We start from the raw sequence: 20,585 nt of genomic DNA on the forward strand, positions 1-20,585 counted from the left end.
TGGACAAATGAAAGCCATTGTTTAAAAATATATCCTCCTCGGCCTGTGCTTCAAGCATTCTGACAGGTAGTGTGATTCATTGGTGTTGATTCATTTAAACTAACATTCATCCTGCTGTAACCAGGTTTCTGTAAGGCAGAATAAATCAATATGTTGATCAATTTACAACATTACATTAGGAAAACTGGACAAATAATTAAACTTAAAGAGAAGGACATTATAGTATGGTTTGAGGACAAAGTCACCTACTTCATCCAACTTCTGCTGCTCGTAGGAAAATTTCATATTCATAAAACCAGACAGACACCAAACCAAATACTAACGTCTGCAATACACCACAATTAAAGAACTGGAGAATAAAAAGGCAATTAAAACCAATCATATTCTGGACAAATTTCATTTCAATTAGTAACTTCATAATATATTTACTTTGTATATCGTTATTTTGTTATTTTTTTTATATTCCTCTAATTTTATTTATTCATTTGTTTTCTTTTATGTAACCCTGGCATTACGATGTTCCGTATATACTTGTTAATAACGTTTGAAGCGCCGCCTGCAGCGCCCAAGAAGGCTGCAGGAGGAGGCGGAAGGAACCTTTCATATGGAGCTCGTACCCAGCCGGAAGACTTGTGCAGACACACCGTCCGTTCTCCTGAATAGTCCGCAGGTGCTGATAAACACGCGGCGGCTTTTCTGAATTTAAATCTACTTCCGTGTCAGTGAGGACCGAAGGCTGCTCTCAGGTCAGTTTCACATAAAAGGTTTTCAGATAAAAATCGTTTCTTTTATCTGTTAATCAGGCCGTTTCCGGTGTGAGCCTCAGGTGAGGTTTGGATTAAACAGGTAAAAGCGGTCAGAAACCACGTGTGGATGATTCTGGTTGGAGGCCGTCCGTAGTGGTGGAGAAGCGCACGTAGCACAAATGCCGGTGACGACGTCAGCCGCTTGCGTAGGTTGCATCATAGCGCTGCACAGGTGACCCTCAGTCAGATACCTGGTGGGACCGCAGGTGTGTTTCTCCTGCAGGAAGCCAGATTAAGGTGAGCATGCGGACACGTCGGGGTTCATGTCCGCGCGGTGCACACGCTGCGCGTGACTGTTTGTAATCATAGACAGGTGTGTGCACGCACCTGTGCAGGAACCGTAAGTGCAATGATGTTTAATGACCGGATAAAAACAGGGAGGCAGAGTGTGGGTGTGGGCTTCATCAGTGGCGGAATGTTCGGCACACTAACCTACTGAAACTCGTCATGAACAGCTGACGTTACTCCGCTGCTGGCAGAAACGAGGAAGAAATCCTAAATTTATTCCAGATGCCCTGAGATTCCCGTTTCCAGCAGCTGGAGGGCAGAAGAACCACAGACATGGAGGAGGTGTGAGCTAAATGTGAGCACAGCTGTGCTCACATTTAGCTCACACCTCCTCAGAGGAAGAGCCCCCTCCCTTTCTCCCTCCAATCACAGAGCTCCTTTCATGGCTGCAGGAGGAGCTGAATGGTTCTCCTTAATCTTGCTCCCTGATCTGCCTGTCAACATGACAGCAGGAATGCTGTACAGCAGATGTCCTCTCACCTGAGGAGCATCAGCCTGAACCTGGATGAAGATGAAGGTAACATTCAGCAGGTTTGGATGGTTTTAAACAACATTCTAGAGATCAGACCTGCTGCCACAGACCACACCTCCTCCATCATTCAGCTCCAAGTTCCTTTGTCCTGTTCAGGTTAATGTCTCTGAGGCAGGTCCATCACGCTGAGGCTGTTAATAAATTAAGTGTGACTTAAAAATGCTGTGAGAGCTGTGACGGAGCTCAGGATTCCTGAACCTGTGACTCAGTGTTGTAGCTCACCTGTGTCAGGTGTAGAAAGGGAAGGCTGGTATTAAAGTAGCAGTGAGCATTCCCTTTCATAACACCTGCATGGGTGGAGAGTGTTTTCTAACTCACCTGTTGAAATTGAGGCCTGGGGTCACTTCTAGCCTCAGAGCACCAAGCTGGCAGCAGCCACAGTTAAACCTGTGGCTAATGAAGAGTAGCGAGTTAATGATATGTTTTGTACTAAAGCCCCGAGGCCTGTGTTGAGCAAAGGGGGCGTGTCCAAATGAATCGTGTGCCGAAGCTGAAAAAGACACGGGAAACATCTAGTTTTACAATACCTCAAATGGAGATTTTGGCATAATTATTCCTGAATTATGCTAAAAGATCTGCCTGTCAACATGCAACATAACAGCAGGAATGCTGTACAGCAGATGTCCTGCACTTCTAAATGTGCTGTTAAACGGGGCTTTGTGTGAATCAGTTGGCGGGAAAGATTCGACACATTCACGGGGCCTTATCCTACCGTCACTAGCGGGAGTTGGGAGCTGGGGAATGTGCAGGATATCAGAATATGTGGGATCTGCTTCAAAATGAAAGCTGGTTGGGGGAGGAAGAGTTGAATAGGATGATGTTTTCCCTCTTCTTTCTCCATCTCTCCAGGATGGAGCTCGCCTCTTTACTTCACGACCTCCATCTCTCCACCTCCTCAGAGGAAGAGCCCCTTCCCTTTCTCCCTCCAATCACAGAGCTCCTTTCACGGCTGCAGGAGGAACTGAATGGTTCTCCTGAATCCTGCTCCCTGATTGGTCGTGTGGAGCAGCTCTTTCTGGCGGCAGATCCTAATTGGCTGTTCTCTCCAGCTAGTCAGGATGGTGGGTGGGCAGAGCTTAAAGCGGCATATGCCTCTCTGATCAGTGCTCTGATTGGCTGTGCTGCTCTGCCGCTCTGTGATGATGACTGCAGCCCTCTGAGTGTGGCAGCCTATAAGAGCATCCCAGCACGGGCCACAGCGGTGTGCACCGCTCTCACAGCACTGCTAAGAACTCTGGGAGATTGGGAGAAAGGGGTTGGGACCAGAAAAGGGGCAACCAGTCTGCTAATTGCTGTTGCTCCACCCATCTGTGTGTTTGCTGTCACACATTTCCAGGTAAGTCTGCAAACATCAAATATGCACCTGTGCTACATACCTGCTTCTTGTCTGACCCTGTGATGCATTTACTGACTGTCAGTTTATTTGAGTTCTGGTGTGTTTATGTTTGTCAGGATCAGGTGTGGACCAGCACCGCCTCCAGAGCGGCAGCACAGCACTTGCAAGAGGCGCTGCTGAGTGCAGGAGGATGGAGAGACTCCGCCCACCTACTGATGGGGGATACAGAGGAGAGCAGAGGGATTCTGGGAGAAATCCTGCACATTCTGCAGCCTCAGCTCACCAAGTGAGTGAGTGTGTGTGTACTTTCATTACTGGGGGGAATAGCCTCTGATGTGACACCCACACTGAGGACTTTGGCCTGTTCCTCACAGAGAAAATGCCAGGACAGGTTCCTTTATGTCTGATTGGTATGACTCTCCAAAAAAATGTCATCGTGTAGACCAGGATCTCTGAAATATGAGTGCCAGTACTCTGGGGCTCCACCCAGTGAACATACTCCAGTAGTGCAAATAAAAGTCTGATGTGTGAACTTGTTCACCCACATGGCAATAAAACTTCATTCATTCATTCATTCATTCATGAAGCAGTCTTCTGATTGGGTAAAATTGGATTCTTGTGATTAACTGTTTTTTTTTTATGAAATCAAAAACATACCTCAGAATGGGTCTCACACATTCATATTCAGGTTTTTTATTTGAATATGAAATAAATACTAAAGTTAGTTATAACATTTGTATTGCTCTTTTTTTATTTTTGAAAATATTAAAATATCTCAACTGTGTGTGTGTGTGTGTGTGTGTGTGTGTGTGTGTGTGTGTGTGTGTGTGTGTGTGTGTAGGGACGCATGGCAGCGCTGTGAAGCCATGAAGCTGGTGTTTGCCTGGACTCTCCTGCAGGTCAGGTTCTTTCATTCACACTCAGGTCATGAACCAAGGAGATCTTATTGTTTATTGAGATAAATCTATATTTGAGGTCAGCAGGAGCCAGGTCCCACTTCAGAGTCCTCGTGATTATTTGTATTTTGGTTGATTATGTTTTGATCACCCCTTGCTTACCTGTGAAGATGGTACTGTCTGTACAGGTGAGACTAGGAAGGCGGAAGTATAAGGACAGTTGTGAGGCTGCGTTTCATTCAGGTCTTTTATTTGGTGTTTTTTTTTGTGAAATGCTGTCTCTCTCATTCACATGTGCCTCTTCAACATCCCTTCAGCTTTCATGTAGGAACTATTTCCTTTCTACTGTCTTCATCCACCAACTGTATTACTACACAGGAGGAAGCATCAAAACCGGACAGGATGTAAACATCAGTAGCACCCCTCCCATCTCGCTGCATGTTTCTTATGGTTGGCGGATGTATACAGTGGGCAGAAAGTAGTTCCTTCACTTAACAGTGAGGTTAGAGCTGATCGACCCACCAGGTAACCATCAGTCTCAGGTGTTCTTTCTTTACCTGTGTGTTGGTGCAGGTGACCCGCCCCTCTCTCTCACCTCACCTTCCCCACCTCCTGCCCCCCTCCCTCCTCTTCAGTGACCACCACAGACCAGAAAACTGCATGCTGGGAGTTCGCTGTCTGCACCACATCGTGCTCAATACGGTGATAACATACAAACACACACACACACACACACACACACACAAGTGTAAAGTCTGTAGTGTTTTACAATGAGGATGACTGTGTGTGTGTGTGTGTGTGTGTGTAGCCTGCTGCAGAGCTGCGTCAGTTCAACAGAGCAGAGGTTCTTTATCAGGCTTTATTCAAACACCTGTACACGACCGAGGCCGCTGTCATCCAGGTAACACATACACTCTCTCTCTCTCTCTCTCTCTCTCTCTCTCTCTCTCTCTCTCTCTCTCTCTCTCTCTCTCTCTCTGAGGACTCAAAGGACATCTCACTAACCCCCCCCCCCCCCCCCCCCCCCGGTGTCAGCTCGTCCTCGCCTGCCTTTTGGACCTGCTGCTGATTTTGGAGAAGCCCCCCTCCTGCTCCTCCTCCCGCAGGAAGCCCTGTCGCCATGACGATGTGCTGCGTCTGATCCTGACCCACATGGAGGCGGAGAATAAGGTTGTGCTACGGCGCGTCTATGCCGCCGCTCTGCCGGCGTACATTGCCAGGTGCGTTTGATTTTCACTCCATTTTAAATAAAATGAGACCTGTGGTTCAAAAAAAACATGGAAACATCACAATATCATTATAAACAATGATAAAAAATCATTAAAAAATATTTGTTTAAATGTCAATATGTTAAATAATTTATTGTACGAAATACCACTGATGTATTTTGTTGATAGTTATGAGATAGTTAAAATGTATACATTCTAAAATGATCATTTATTGTTATATTTAATTGTTTTTTGTAAATTACACATTTGTTTTGATAATTATTGTTATGATTGACAAACTATCAATGTGATGATTTGTACTTTTGTAATAAAAAATATATAAATTCCCTACTCGCCCTGTGGGGCCTGGGAGCTTGAGGGTCCTTCGCAGTGTCTTAGCTTGTCCTGCGACTGCTTCCACATCTTCATCACATCTAGCTTATTAATCCTTAATAAATAAATAAAAAATTTTTCATTTTGCCACATGATGGACTCAGCCGTCATTAAAACAGAAAATATGAATCAGATGTTGATGTTTACAGACACACTTTGGGTTAAAGAGCAGCTTGTTGGTGTTCTGCCTGCACAGCAGGGGGCGCCGCCGTTTCAATCTGATCTCAGATTTTGGATGTTTTCCAGTTGCAGGCCTTTGTTGTTGTTTTTTTTTTTGTTTTTTTAAATTAATCTACAGCTGCTGATCATCAGATTCATTAATGTTTTGATTAATAACATCAGCAGCTGTGACTGACTGAAGTCTGAAGTCAAGTAGACTTGAATAAACGGTTTAAGTTACCAGAAAAACAGAAAAGATTTTTTAGAGGAGAAAAGTGAAACAACAGAGGAGACGTGTTTTAGTTGTTTCAGTGTGCGCTTGTTTTGTGTGTGGCGGCATGCAGGATGGGCGTGGCAGTGTGCAGACACCTGCGGCGGCTGGAGCGGGTGGTGCTCGGGTACCTGGAGGTCAGAGATCCACCTGAGGAGACAACCCGGCTGAAGATGCTGGAGGCGCTGCAGAAGACGGCCAGAGCGGCATGGCCACGGTAACCACGCACACACGCACGCTGAGCCTCGCGGCACAGATGTGAGTTTGAGGCTTTTGTTGGTTTGCTGTGTTGATTATTGATGCTGAAGACGGCGCTCAGAGCGTTCCGTGCGACTCACCGTCAGGCTTACGCGTTTCTCTCCTCAGGATGCAGTGTCGCGTCAACGCGTTGCTCCGTTGCTTGTTGCGGCTGCTGGTTGACGTCTCCTCGGACACAGACCTCTGTGATTCGCTCAAACAGCAGCTGATGGATCAAAGCGCCGCCTGCATCCGGCTGCTGGATGCCTGCTCGCATGGAAGCGTGCAGGTGAGTCACCTGCTGTATCGGCAGGCTGGATGAGCTCAGATTATAATCCCAAAAATATCTCTAAATTTTCTCTGTTTTACACGCTGCTCTCAGCTGTTTTTATTTTTTTCATTTTATCTTGATTTTGACAACCTGCCGGCATAAAGAAGGCCCAAAGTAATCTGAGTAATTTCAGCAGATTATTTATTCTGTGTATAAATGATTCACTTTAAAGGTGTAAGAATAATAAAATCTTTATTCATAAAGGGAATCTGGTGATCAGAGTACAAAATGTTTACAAAGAGAAAATAAAACCAGTTAAAAGATCCATGAAATGAGTGATGAAAGAAATGAAAAATTAATAAATAAAAACAACAAAATTTAACAGACAGAAAAATGAATTGGAGCCACAAAAACAGCTTAGTCAGATTTTAACCCGTAAATGATCGACTGTAAAACCAAACACAGACCTTTGGATCCACATTTGAAAAAATAAATAATTTTATATTAGAAAAATATGATGTCCCATGAATTTGTGGATTTTCTTTGGCAACTGATTTTCATGTTAGCCATCAGAAGTATTTTTCTCAGTATGTTACACTCAAAAAATTAAGGTAATGCTTGATTAAACTGAAGTGACTACGACTGTGTATATTTAATACATAATTATTACATAATTTAACAGCTACCTTAGATATTTTCTCCGTGCAGAAATCAAGTTTCCTCAGGTGTGTTTTACATTGAAGATTCAGCCTCTTATTTTCAAAGTTTTGTCCCTGCTAAACATCTGGCCCCGCCCCTTCCTGTCTCATGTTCCTCTGATGAACTCACCCTCCTTCATCTTGGAAAGCTGCTGTCCAACATGAAGAAGGTGGAGGCTATGTGCTGGAGGCAGCAAACTGTGGTGATAAATAACTGATCAGTGCAAAGTTTTGATCGTACCCAGAAATCTAAACTAATCTAATCTGTCTCTTAGCACCTTCTCCAGGAGGTCGACAGCAGCTGCTGCAGCCCTGAAGTACTTGGTTGCCTAGCTACAGTGACTGCGATGACTGACAGGTGATGCTGTGCGCCTGGAGGCGGAGCTTTAAGATGCAGCGCCAGCAGCACGTCTCAGGATGTAATCTGGATACAGGAAGTTTGATGCAGACGTGTTTGGTCCTGATGAAGCACAGCTGAACTCTGGGAACTCAGGTCTGCGAGCGTGAAAGAGAAAAACTCATCCATTAGGATGTCACCATGGCAACCAAGAAACGGCACTTTGGATGTGGCACCCGGGGTTTTTTTTTTTTTTAAAGCCATTAATCATTATCAGTGATTAAACTCTGGCTCTCTCCCACAGTGTGTCTTTGTTCCTGCCCCCCCCCCCCCCCCCCCCCCGAGCCTGGTCTCTCTTCTCTGTAATTATTGTACCTTACAATATAAAGCACCTCAAGGCAGCTGTTGCTGTGATTTCTGTATATATAAAATTGAATTTGAGAATTTCTGAGGAACAAAATGACAATTTTATGAGAGAAATCGAGACGGTTTGAGTCTGTGGTCACTGCACACAGCTGCTTCAAATTTGGGATCATATAAAAATTATCAGAACTCCAACATCACGTCGTTCCAATCACATCATGAAGGCAGCCGACCTCTGACCTGCACTAACAGTGCACTGACTGCACGCGCAGACTGGAGCTGTTTAAAAACGTGCTGTTGGTGTCCTGATGAGTTCAAATATGTGAATTTTTTTCCAACTCAACTTTGAAAACTGGAGCAACTCGATACACTGACTAAAACACTCAAACTAATTTGTTTCTTTTTTGTAAATTTCACTCATTTTAGATGGCGTGTGAGTGTGTGTCTGTCAGTGTGTGTCTGTGTGCGTTATGTAGTGTGTGTGAGCAGCGAGTCGAGCCGGTCCACGCTGGTCTTCAGTCCTCGTAAAGTCTCCTCAGTCTCGAGTCGTCTCACTTTCAGATTCTCCTGCTGGCTCCGTAAACTGCAGCGCAGACGAGCCTCCAACACACACACACACACACACACACACACCACTCGTCTTATCAAACAGAAATCAGAGACAAACTGCTCTCCTGGTTTGGTGGATGTTTGTGTCTTAAAATAAGTCAGGTCTGAGGTCGTGCTCCTCTCTGTATCTGAATCACTTACTGATCAATAAAGGTGATCGGTTTACCTTCAGCCGGTCCTCGTGTTGCCTCAGTTTTTCTCTCTGCAGCTCGGCCCTCCACTTCTCCTCCTGAACACATACAGAGGAAACAAACTGCTGAAACCAGGAGGTTATATTCATTTTTAATCTTAAAATCCTAACATACAGAAAAAGGTTTTTTTTTTCCACTGCTGTGCATGAAGCTAAGGTTGTGTGTCTGAGCCTCTCCGTGCTTCACTCTCACTGACAGATGTTCACAAACGTCGCTCAGAGCGAAGAACCATCAGAAACTCTGCTGGTTCAGCTTTTCAGGGGATTTCAAATGAAATCAGAGCACTGATATAAAATCATATCCGGTGTCCATATCTGATCTTCTCAGTTTGAGTTAAATGATTTTTGGTCTGTTTGGTGGAAGGCTTTAATGAGGACTTACCTCAGTGCTGAAAGCTGATCTCAGACCAGTTGTGGACAGATAGAAAGACTCCTCCTCCTCTGAGGACACCTCACTGCTCTCCTTCACAAATACACATTACAGAGCGTGCTCAGTGAGGGGACATCTTGAAATTTCCTACACTAAAGTGTGTGTGTGTGTTTGGAGTCATTCATGACTGATGTTTCCAGCTGTTTCACAAAAAACCTTCAACCTCTGGATCAACTTCACGGCCTCACTGGATTTGTGGGACTCAAATGTCTTCAGAGCGCCTCTTCCTCTTTTTTAACAAAAGATTAGGCAAACATAAAACTAGCCATCCTGCGGATGGTTGTCAGATGTTAGTAATGTAGGGATGGTTACTGGAAGACGCATAAACATAAATGATCAGCTGGTGGCTTGTGTAGACCTGAATTGGACCGCCATAGAAATAATTTTTGCAAATTATCATCTCATGATTGGAAGCTGCCTTTAAGCTGAAAATTCAAAGGATTGTTAAATGAAGAACCCTGAACAGATTCCTGTGGAAGAAGCTGCATCACGTCTAGTTTAGATCTTATTAGGACACCAGGTGGCGGCCTTCCCTGTTTTGGACACCTGCCAACACATGAACAAGATCAATGTTAAAATGTTCTCCCTTCAAAAATATCCCTTTATCACAATTTGCACTGCATATTATGCAAGAAGAAGATTATAATTGAAACGTGTGCTTTCATGCGCTGCGGACGATGACCTTCATGTTTCCCTTTTATTTTATAGAAGATATTTTATGATGATATATTATGGATTACACAGCAGTGGGGAATAAGTTTTATTACAGTAGAAGTCTTTCTGTAGTGCTGTAACTAAGTTTAAGGATCTAATTCCTTCATTGTTATGCTCTTCAGTGCCAACACAGTACCGAGCAGCTACCTAAACTCTGCTCCCAGTGAGGTCGATTATCTCGTCAATAGTTTTACATCCTCACTGCGTATAACTTTGGATACTGTGGCTCCTCTGAAAAGGAAAGCTTCAAATCAGAAGTGCCTGACTCCGTGGTATAATTCACAAACGCACAGCTTAAAGCAGATAACCCAAAAGCTGGAGAGGGAATGGGGTCTCACTAAATTAGAAGATGCTCATTTAGCCTGGAAAACGAGTTTGTTGCTCTATAAAAAAGCCCTCCGTAAAGCTAGGACATCTTACTATTCATCATTAATTGAAGAAAATAAGAACAACCCCAGGTTTCTTTTCAGCACTGTAGCCAGGCTGACAAAGAGTCAGAGCTCTGTAGAGCCGAGTATTCCTTTCACGTTAACTAGTAGTGACTTCATGGATTTCTTTACAAATAAAATTTTAGACATTAGAGAAAAAATTATTCATAACCATCTCAAAGATTTATCTTCATGTTCGGCTGCTTTCAGCACTGCTGGTATTTGTCTAGACTCTTTTGCTCCAGTTGATCTTTCAGAGTTAACTTCAATAGTTACTTCCTCCAAACCAGCAACATGTTTGTTAGATCCCATTCCTACTAGACTGTTCAAAGAAGTCTTTCCAATTATTGATGCTTTAATCTTAAAAATGATCAATCAGTCTTCATTAGTTGGCTATGTACCACAGACCTTCAAGGTGGCTGTAATTAAACCTCTACTTAAAAGCCATCACTTGACCCAGCTGTCTTAGCTAATTATAGGCCAATCTCCAACTTTCCTTTTCTCTCAAAGATCCTTGAAAGAGTAGTTGTAAAACAGCTAACTGATCATCTGCAGAGGAACGGTTTATTTGAACAGTTTCAGTCAGGTTTCAGAATTTACTGCTTATAAATTAAGAGAAAACTGAAGTTCTTCTATTCAGCCCCATAAATCTTAGAAACATGGTGTCTAACCAGATACTTACTGTGGATGGCATTACTTTGGCCTCCAGTAACACTGTGGGAAATCTTGGAGTCATTTTTGAGCAGGATATGTCCTTCAATGCACATATTAAACAAATATGTAGGACCGCTTTTTTGCATTTGCGCAATATTTCTAAAATTAGAAACATCCTTTCTCAGAGTGATGCTGAAAAGCTAATTCATGCATTTATTACTTCTAGGGTGGACTATTGTAATTCATTATTATCATGCTGTCCTAAAAGCTCCCTGAAAAGCCTTCAGCTGATCCAAAATGCTGCAGCTAGAGTACTGACAGGGACTAGAAAGAGAGAGCAGATTTCTCCCATATTGGCTTCTCTTCATTGGCTCCCTGTTAAATCTAGAATTGAATTTAAAATCCTTCTCCTCACATACAAGGTCTTGAATAATCAGGCACCATCTTATCTCAAAGACCTCATAGTACCATATCCCCCAACAGAGCACTTCACTCTCAGACTGCTGGCTTACTTGTGGTTCCTAGGATACTTAAGAGTAGAATGGGAGGCAGAGCCTTCAGCTTTCAGGCCCCTCTTCTGTGGAACCAGCTCCCAGCTTGGATTCAGGAGACCCTCTCTATTTTTAAGATTAGGCTTAAAACTTTCCTTTATGATCAAGCTTATAGTTAGGGCTGGATCAGGTGACCCTGAACCCTCCCTTAGTTATGCTGCTATAGGCCTAGTCTGCTGGGGGGGTTCACATAATGCACTGTTTCTTCTCATTCACCTTATTTACTTTGTTTATACTCCACTCTGCATTTAATCATTAATTGATATTAATCTCTGGCTCTCTTCCACAGCATGTCTTTCTCTCCCCTCAGCCCAACCGGTCGCAGCAGATGACTGCCCCTCCCTCAGCCTGGTTCTGCTGGAGGTTTCTTCCTGTTAAAAGGGAGTTTTTCCTTTCCACTGTCGCCAAGTGCTTGCTCATAGGGGGTCGTTTTGACTGTTGGGTTTTCTCTGTATTATTGTAGGGTCTTTACCCACAATACAAAGCGCCTTGAGGCGACAGTTTGTTGTGACTTGGCGCTATATAAATAAAATTGAATTGAAATTGAATTGATGTGTGATGCTGAAGAGAAAGGACCTTTAAAGTTATCTCCATACTTTTCTAGGCACAGAAAAGTCTGATACTTTATCTGCAGTTATTTTGGTCGGATGCAATGAATTGTACCTGTTCAGGTACCATCAAGGCAAGATTCAAAGAACTGCTGAGCAGCACGTCTTTGACTCTTGCACTGGTGGTACCTGTAACTGGTACCACCGAAGCAAGAATCCATTTCCCGACTAGCAGACGACCGGTGCCGCTGCCTCAGTGAACAGTGGACTTCCAGGGGATGGGTCCAAAGTACTGCCTGTACTGCTACACCAGTGACAATGTCAGCAAATCATTTTTACATAAAATCTGGTATAAGGAAACTTCTGAGTAATTTTAACCTTCTTATGTTGACGTGTATGATCTGACACCAAGATGCTTCAGGAAGTTTGGGTCTAGCTTCCATTGAATGGATAATAGGATTCATCAAATGAGTATTTCTGCAGATTTCCTGGATCTGAAGTTCTTTGCTGCCGTTTTACTGCTCTGATGAACTTTTGTTTCCTTACCTGGTTTTTATGAAGCACCTCCTCTTTCACACAAAGCTCCTCCTCTTTCATTTGTAGCTCCTCCTCTCTATGTTGCAGCTCCTCCGCCTGCTCTTTTAGCCCCTCCTCCTTCACTTGTAGCCCTTCTGTCTGCTGTTTTAGCTCCTCCTCCTTCAATTGTAACCCATCCTTTTTCTGTTTTAGCTCCTCCCCTCTCTGCTGTAGTTCCTCCCACTGTTTTTCCAACTCCTCCTCCTTGCGGTGCAGTCGTTTCTCTCTCTTACGCAGCTCCCCACCTGATCGTTCAGAACCAATCAATGAGAACTTCATTTATTTGAGCTCAGACAAAGTGGATGTTGGATATTTGGGGAGAAATCACTGACTGAGCCAGTCCAGCTGCAGCTGTTGTTCGCTCAGTTGGCGCCCCCTGTCCTCCATCTCACTCACTGCAGCTTTAACATCATCCAACGCAGTCTGAGAAAGAGACAAGCAGAGAGAGGAAACCTTTGATTGGCTGATATATTTTTAGACAATGAAAACAGGATGAATTCTGCTGCACAGCTAACAGGTTATTAAGTGAATTGTATGTGTGTACTCTGAGGATGTGACACCTGTGTCTGAATTTTTTAATTTTAGGTAAAAACTATAAACATATTACAGATCCTCTGCTGCCAGACTGTGTGTGTGTGTGTGTGTGTGTGTGTGTGTGTGTGTGTGTGTGTGTGTGTGTGTGTCATACCTGTTTGTGTTGTATCTGTGTGTTCAGCTCCTTCAGCTGTTCTGCCCTCTGCTGACTGAACACACTCAGCTCCTACACACATTAACATCACACACATTAACCCTTTAAACACACGGCTCTATAACGACCTGTTCCCAGAGTTTTCTAGTGTACCTGCTCCACAGTCTGAAGGTGTTTCTTCTTCTCCTCCACCTGTTGGCTGAGCAGTGACAGCAGCTCCGAGCTCTCTGCAGGGCAAACATCAAGTTACCGTGTTTTTGTGTCGTCACATAGACAACAAATTAACAGACCTTTCTGGACCTTAAAAAGGCTTAAGATACATTTAATGACAACATCCTTCTTTGCTGTACAAAGACCTCTGATATACCTCTGATATGGCCAAAAAAAAAAAAAAAATCGCTACCAAAAAAATGATTGCACACTAATATCTTGTTGGACCGCCTTTAGCCTTGATTATGGCATGCATTCGCTGTGGCATTGTTTCAATAAGCTTCTGCAATGTCACAAGATTTATTTGCATCCAGTGTTGCATTAATTTTTCACCAAGATCTTGCAGTGATGATGGCAGATTCTGACCACTAAGCAGTAAAAATCGCCTCAGTCGAAGTCGCAGAAATCGGATTTTCGCTCTAGTCGGATGGCTTCTGCAGGTCTCAATTTTTCTTGACGTTAATTCCAATAAAATTATCACCTAAATCAGTCAGATATTCACCTACCTCAGATGAAAAATCTGCTCCCATTGTAATACATTTCCAATTAAATGTGATCCATAAGCCGGATGAGTTTAGTGCTAAAGCCTTCCTCAGCTCCCGTCCGCCCACTTCCATGCACCGGCTCATTCATGCACAACTACACACACTAACAACGCCTGGAGATCACTTTAATGTCTCTATCAGTTCATTTCACCAGGGAAAATCATGGCGAGCCCAGGAGGCAAGCATAAAACACAAACTCACTCTTACAAGCAAAAATATGACATTATAAAATTTGCAGAAGCTAATCTAGAGATGAAGCAGGAGCAATTGCAGCGAAATTTGATATCAGACCCCAAACTGTCGGATATTTTAAAGAAACGGATTTTATCTGACTTACACTTATGATGGATTTTTTATTTTTTTTTAATATATGCTGGATGAAATCCCATGGGGCATTTGGGCCTGACTGACGAGATTTCTACTGTATGCACGTTTTTGAGGTGTATCTTATTTTGAAGGCATGTTTAAACATTACCATGGCGACCAGAGAGCGTTGCGGCGTATTTATCTGCCACACCTTAAAGGCCGGTCCGTGGAAATATTTTCTAACACTAAACCGGTCCGTGGCTCAAAAAAGTTTGAGGACCACTGGTCAGCAAAGCTGCACTGAGGTCTAACAGGACAAGAACAGAGATGAGTCATCATAAGATCATTTGTAACCTTCACTAATGCTGTTTCTGTACTGTGATGAATTCTGAAACCTGACTGAAGCTCTTCAAATAAACCGTTCCTCTGCAGATGATCAGTCAGCTGTTTTACAGCTACTCTTTCAAGACTCTTTGAGAGAAAAGGAAGGTTGGAGATGGGAGATAATTAGCTAAGACAGCTGGGTCAGTGATGGCTTTTTAAGTAGCAGTTTAATGACAGCCTGTGGTGTGTAGCCTGTTTATAAACATAAGCTGATCATATTTAAAATTTTTAAAAAGTATGTGATGATGTCATACTGTTAAGCTGGTGCTGACTGGCTGTTGTTTCCCTCATCACTTCCTGTTGGAGGAGGTGGGTGTGGTTGTATTCCTCTTTCTGTTTAGCGAGCTCCACTTGCACCACTGACAGACACCTGACACACACACACACACACACACAAACAGAGTCAGTGTGTGTTTGTACCAATCACACGTCTTTGAGCACTCTGAGGATTCGTACCTGTTGGCGTGCCTCCGTCTGGCCTCCAGGTGCTTACATTGCTCCCGCAGGCTCCTCCTCTCCTCCCTCCCCCTGCTCAGCTCCTCCTGCACCTCCTGCACATGAACCATAAACGATCATCAGCATCCATTCATTTTCTGAACTGCTTATCCAGTTCAGGGTCAGCTGACAGGGTGAAACCTCAGCTCCTCCTCCAAACACACATCAGTTCATCAGAAAACATCGTGGCGAACGAGTTCTTCCTGACCTGCAGCTCCGCTTGCTGTCGGCTTTTCTCTCCAAGACACGCCTCAGCCTGTCTCCTTTGGGACTCCACGTCCTGTTTCAGCTCAGCTAGCTCCACCCTCTTCCTGTCCATCTTGTCCTGCAGCTCGTCCAGTTCATCCCTCACCCCCTCCACCTGCTCCTGCTTCTTGTCCAGCTTCTCCTGCTGCCTGTGCAGCTCCTCCTTCGTCCTGTGGAGCTGCTGCAGAGTCTGGGTCCTTTTGGTTTTCACATCCTCCAGTGTCTGCTGCTCTGCCAGCAGCTCCTGCAGGACCTGCTTCAGCTCTGCACACAGACACACATCCTAACATCTGCATTTATTTAACAATCCATGTTTTATCCATGTGGAGTTCTTTATTTTGTTCCAAAGAGAGTTAAAATACTTCAAACTGAATAAAATCTGCTTTTTAACTATGTAACATAATAATAATGACAGTATTAGAATAAAGGGCAAATAATAAATATTTCCAACAATAAAGGCTGGCCAGCATTAATATTCAGAATAAGGTCACCTTCTCTGTGTGTGCTGAGCTCAGCCTTCAGTGAGACGAGTCTCTCCTCTTCCTCTCTCACAGCTGAGACTGCAGCCTTCCTCCCTCTCAGCAGCGCCCCCTGCTGCTCCAACAGCTCCTGCACAAACAGAGCAGAGGTAAAGAGTGCAACTGTTTTACTCACGCCATGTGTTTGGAAACATGTCGTGAGCTTCATTCATCTGCTGCCGTAACATCAGCTACCTGTACAGGTGTGTGCTGCTGTGCTCTCTGTTTCATTCGCATTTAGTCAGAGTGGCGCCATAAAAAAAGGAGCTGAGCACGATGGGGTAATATGTGCCATTTTTGACTTAAGGTCCCCTCTAGATGAGGAAATATGAGACAGGAATAAAACTAACAGACCTTCAGGGTGTTAGCTGAAACCTGAGCAGGAACTAAAACAAATATGACGTCCAAAAGCAAACGACCTTGCTCCATGAAAGGAGGAAGATGATCCATCAGAGAAGCCAAATTTGAAACTATTCATAGTTAAATCTTCAATTATGTTCATTTTACTGGTGATTGTAAAATAAATTTTACAACTACTGTGTCTACATTTATTAAAGTTGTATTGCCCAGTTTTTTTTAAGAAACAGACTCCATCCATCCATCCATCACCTTTAACCAAGTTTGGGCCTCCTCCTAGTAGGACACACCCGAAACACCTCATCTAGGAGACATTCTGGTCAGACTCTAAAGCACCTCAGTGGCTCCTTCTGCTGACCTCCCCTCACTCAGGAACAAGGTGTCGAGATACTTGAACTCCTCTCCTTGGGGAAGCAACCCATTCCAAACCCAGAGTGGACACTCCACCCACATCAGGCTGAGAACCGTGGCCTCTTTCCAGCTGCTTCACACTTGGCTGCAAGTGTGAGCAGGAGGTCATTGTTCAGTGAAGCCAAAAGAACCACAGTCTGGTTAATGGACTAGTTCCTATATAGCACTCAAAGTGCTTTATACAACAACACAATTATTATTATTATTATTATTATCTGTTGGTAGGAGAGCTGCACTTTCACTGAAGCATTTTTACACACCAGATCTTCATCAGCACGTGATGCGACTCTGTGACGTGACCTAAAAAGCTTTCCATGTGGATCTGATAACACCAAGAAAAGCTTTGGGGTTAAATGTCCTCTTTCTACAGCACAAAAAAGGGAAATGCTAACTGAATTCAGGGTCTTGTGACAGCAGCTGTGTAGGCTGCTCGGATGCAGGTGGTGGATCATCTCACTCCACTCACAGGGTCAGAAACTGAAGGACTCCTAAAAATGTGCTGATTCTCAGTGAACCTCAAAACTGTGTTTGAGGATTTCTGTCCTGTCACCTTGGCTGTGTTGTGGAGTCGTCGTTCCTCCTCTCTGACCTCCTCCAGTCTCCTCACAGCAGTTTCATGCTCCTCCTTCTTCTGAAGCAGCCTCTGCTCCTGCTGCTCCTCCTGCAGAGACCACAGCACATGTTTTCTAAATGTTTCCATCTTTTCCTCCACATCTTCTCCTTCATTAGTGAAAAACAGGAAGTATTAAAGAGCACCCCATTCTGTTCAGGAGGGTTTCTCCTCCAAACAGGAGAGCGCAGATTTTCTGATCTGATCTCAGCAGGAAGATTTGGACCCACCGTTACACCTCACACCACATCCTATATCTGCAGGTAAAGGTGTGATGTTACCTGACAGCTAAGAGAGTCCAGGCGCCTCTGAGCCCCCTGAGAGTCCGACAGCAGGTCAGCGAGTCTGCAGGCATTCACACAAACACAATACAAAATAAAACATTTAAACACTGCCACATATTCACAATAAAATCTTCCTGTCTCCTTCACAGCAAAAGCTTCCTATTGCCATCCATCCATCCATCCATCCATATATATATATATATATATATATATATATATATTCATGTGTGTGTGTGTGTGTGTGTGTGTGTGTGTATCTGCTTATTACAAAATATCCCAATTAAAAGCAAAGAGGGAGAGGGTTCTGAATGAGGCTTTCCAGCAGACAGCTGCTCCTCCTCTTCCTCTACTGGTGCAGAATCTTTTAGTGGTATGCAGTACCGGACTATACCGGCTTACTTTCACCCCTGCTTACCACTCTCTACACCACAATTGTGTGTTTGTTTGTCAATTCAATTCGATTTTCTTTATATAGCACCAAATCACAACAAACAGTCACCTGTGCACACAGGGTGGGATTGTTGAATTTTCTGCAACATTTTTGTATATTTTATTTTTGTCCTGTTGTTTACAGCTGCAGCACTTGGGGAAAAACTGCATTTTTCCATTTGTGCTCTGTCCCCTTATTCTTATTGTTTCTCTTATTTTTTTCCCGTCTTTGTTCCTGCTCTTTTTTCCTGGACTGTCATCTCTAGCATTTCCATATTACCAATGCACTTGAATAATAGAAATGCATAAATAAATAAAATAAAAAGCAAACACTAACAAGAGGAGCCTATAGCCTATGGCTGTGGCTTGGTTGGTAGAGCAGGTCACCGATTAATCGGAAGGCTGGCGGTTCAATTCCCAGCTGCTCCGGGCTACGTGCCAAAGTATCCTTGGGCAAGATACTGAATCCCAAGTTGCTCTCTGACCCGAGCACTGGAGTGTGAATGTTAGATAATAAGCACTAAGCTTAGTTAAATATGGAAGTGCTTGTATGAATGGGTGCGAATGCAAACATGTTGTACAAGCGCTTTGAGTGCTGAATTAGAGTAGAAAAGTGTTATATAAGAACTAGTCCATTTATAGAGCTCATCTTAGAAAAGCAAACATGTTTGGCACAACAGTGCATTCAGCTGATTATGACTGCAAAAGCTGCCAGAAAGGACAGGCTTAAAGAAAAAAAAAAAAAGCCTCCTTACGTGTCTCTAGCTGTTTGTATTTCTGAGTCGAGCTGTTGAAGCTCCTCCTCTCTGCTCCTCAGCATCACCTCCACCTGCTTGAGCATCTGCTCTTCCTCCTCCCTTGTCCTCCTCAGCTGCTCCACCTCCTCCTGCAGTTCCCTGCATGATGAAGATGATAGCAATGATGAAAATATCAGTGCTGATCTTTGAGGTCAGCGGTTGAGCTGGAACACTTTACCTGGTGTGCTGCGTGGCCTCCAGCAGACGGGTGGCGCTGTCCTCCATGCTGAGCTGCAGGACGGCAGAATCTCGCTGAGCTTCGCTGGCCTGGAGGCACACGAGGATGGACGGGTGAGGGTTCAGGTTAGAGCGGCGGCTCAAAGGTCTTCGGGATCACATTATTAATCAGTTGTTAAAAAATGGATCCAACCTGATTTTATTTTGTGAAAAAGTTGATTGTTTTGATGTCAGGTGACTGACTGGAAAAGATGGCGGAGCAGCAAAATTATTAGCAAATAGTTTTACCAATAAAACTGGTATAAATATTTCTAAAATTAGAAACATCCTTTCTCAGAGTGATGCTGAAAAGCTAATTCATGCATTTATTACTTCTAGGCTGGACTATTGTAATTCATTATTATCAGGCTGTCCTAAAAGCTCCCTGAAAAGCCTTCAGCTGATCCAAAATGCTGCAGCTAGAGTACTGACAGGGACTAGAAAGAGAGAGATTTCTGCCATATTTAAAATCCATCTTCTTACATTCAAGGTCTTGAATAATCAGCTCCATCTTATCTCAAAGACATCATAGTACCGTATCACCCCAATAGAGCACTTCACTCTCAGACTGCTGGCTTACTTGTGGTTCCTAGGATACTTAAGAGTAGAATGGGAGGCAGAGCCTTCAGCTTTCAGGCCCCTCTTCTGTGGAACCAGCTCCCAGCTTGGATTCAGGAGACAGACACCCTCTATGTTTTTAAGATTAGGCTCAAAACTTTCCTTTATGATCAAGCTTATAGTTAGAGCTGGATCAGGTGACCCTGAACCCTCCCTTAGTTACACTGCAATAGACCTAGGCTGCTGGGGGGCTCCCATGATGCACTGAGTGTTTCTTTTTCACTCTCCGTGTGTTTATTCACCACTGCAGGTCATTAACTTTTATCTTCTCCTCCCATAATTTATATTGTCCCCTGTCTTCCTTTCCTTTTCTCTCTTGTCTCCCCCCTCCTCCCTCCATGATGGCTTCTGTTAGAGGCTTCTTCCTGTTCTATTAAAAGAGGAGCTCTTGTTCCTCACAGTCACCCAGTGTTGCTCATAGGGGATCATCTGATTGCTGGGTATTCTTTCTAATATCTAATATAGGCTCTATAGATTATGAAACACCTTCAGGTGAGTGAGCGAGTGAGTGTGTGTGTGTGTGTGTGTGTACCTGCTCTCTGCTGGTGTGTATGCAGCTCTGAGCCTCCAGCAACTTCCTGTCAGCCTCACGCAGCTCAGCTCGTCTCTTCAGCAGAGTTTTCTCCACACACTCCACCTCCTCACACAGCTGCATCACAGTCCTGCACACACACACGTACACACATAAAAACATTGTCACGTAGCTTTAAAAAATAAATAAAAATACTGCCACATTTCCATAAAACAGTTTGTAAGTTTTGGTAGCAGTCGTAGGTCACAGTTCTGCAAACCTGCCCATAAAAATCTCTGATTCCTCAGATCTCCCCTTTAAATGCTGGACGTTGGACTGACCAATTACACAGAGCGCACTGTGATGTGCTGGATCTGCTTCACTGACTACAAAGAGTGACCCTTTAACTTGGATTTTATTTGGGGAAGAAAACAAAGTCGCAGGGAGTTACATCCTGGTAGAGTC

The 20,585-nt window shown here is 43.8% G+C and overlaps 2 protein-coding genes across 9 annotated transcripts in view; one reads left to right on the plus strand and one right to left on the minus strand.

Annotated features, from left to right (window-relative positions):
* The first annotated feature begins 617 nt into the window (after nucleotides 1–617).
* On the plus strand, nucleotides 618–7,720 carry LOC115777857 (TELO2-interacting protein 2-like). 8 transcript variants are annotated; one of them, XM_030725860.1, is made up of 11 exons: nucleotides 643–1,043; nucleotides 1,467–1,625; nucleotides 2,476–2,962; nucleotides 3,079–3,248; nucleotides 3,804–3,861; nucleotides 4,432–4,560; nucleotides 4,667–4,759; nucleotides 4,894–5,078; nucleotides 5,963–6,106; nucleotides 6,256–6,415; nucleotides 7,371–7,720. In XM_030725860.1, the coding sequence occupies exons 2-11, from the start codon at nucleotides 1,600–1,602 to the stop codon at nucleotides 7,455–7,457; spliced, it is 1,539 nt and encodes a 512-aa protein (XP_030581720.1). In that variant the 5' UTR covers nucleotides 643–1,043; nucleotides 1,467–1,599; the 3' UTR covers nucleotides 7,458–7,720. The 8 variants fall into 8 exon arrangements, with proteins under 8 accessions (XP_030581726.1, XP_030581720.1, XP_030581722.1 ...); XM_030725862.1 differs by having other exon boundaries at nucleotides 1,487–1,625; XM_030725864.1 differs by having other exon boundaries at nucleotides 653–746; nucleotides 1,487–1,625.
* Nucleotides 7,721–7,782: 62 nt separating this feature from the next.
* Nucleotides 7,783–20,585, minus strand: part of LOC115777874 (centriolin-like) — a 35,003-nt gene continuing 22,200 nt past the window's right edge. Inside the window, exons 21-36 of the mRNA XM_030725896.1 lie at nucleotides 20,142–20,271; nucleotides 18,954–19,042; nucleotides 18,734–18,874; nucleotides 17,547–17,610; nucleotides 17,206–17,316; nucleotides 15,861–15,978; nucleotides 15,332–15,633; nucleotides 15,085–15,179; nucleotides 14,883–14,998; nucleotides 13,337–13,410; nucleotides 13,184–13,255; nucleotides 12,828–12,918; nucleotides 12,466–12,740; nucleotides 8,977–9,057; nucleotides 8,571–8,633; nucleotides 7,783–8,395 (exon numbers count right to left, since the gene is read on the minus strand). Coding sequence (XP_030581756.1) covers nucleotides 8,264–8,395; nucleotides 8,571–8,633; nucleotides 8,977–9,057; nucleotides 12,466–12,740; nucleotides 12,828–12,918; nucleotides 13,184–13,255; nucleotides 13,337–13,410; nucleotides 14,883–14,998; nucleotides 15,085–15,179; nucleotides 15,332–15,633; nucleotides 15,861–15,978; nucleotides 17,206–17,316; nucleotides 17,547–17,610; nucleotides 18,734–18,874; nucleotides 18,954–19,042; nucleotides 20,142–20,271 — 1,954 coding nt within the window. The 3' untranslated portion in view covers nucleotides 7,783–8,263. The remainder of the gene's footprint in view (nucleotides 8,396–8,570; nucleotides 8,634–8,976; nucleotides 9,058–12,465; nucleotides 12,741–12,827; nucleotides 12,919–13,183; nucleotides 13,256–13,336; nucleotides 13,411–14,882; nucleotides 14,999–15,084; nucleotides 15,180–15,331; nucleotides 15,634–15,860; nucleotides 15,979–17,205; nucleotides 17,317–17,546; nucleotides 17,611–18,733; nucleotides 18,875–18,953; nucleotides 19,043–20,141; nucleotides 20,272–20,585) is intronic.

The sequence above is a fragment of the Archocentrus centrarchus genome, unplaced genomic scaffold (genome assembly GCF_007364275.1).
Source record: "Archocentrus centrarchus isolate MPI-CPG fArcCen1 unplaced genomic scaffold, fArcCen1 scaffold_82_ctg1, whole genome shotgun sequence".
In the NCBI taxonomy this organism is placed as follows: Eukaryota; Metazoa; Chordata; class Actinopteri; order Cichliformes; family Cichlidae; genus Archocentrus; species Archocentrus centrarchus.

What these genes read in the sequence shown, in the direction of transcription:
- LOC115777857 (XM_030725860.1), top strand. Translation starts at nt 1,600, where the DNA reads ATGAAGATGAAGGTAACATTCAGCAG. An exon ending in TTGCCTGGACTCTCCTGCAG is followed by an intron (nt 3,862 to 4,431) that starts GTCAGGTTCTTT and finishes GTGTTGGTGCAG; the next exon opens with GTGACCCGCCCCTCTCTCTC. An exon ending in GCTCGCATGGAAGCGTGCAG is followed by an intron (nt 6,416 to 7,370) that starts GTGAGTCACCTG and finishes TCTGTCTCTTAG; the next exon opens with CACCTTCTCCAGGAGGTCGA.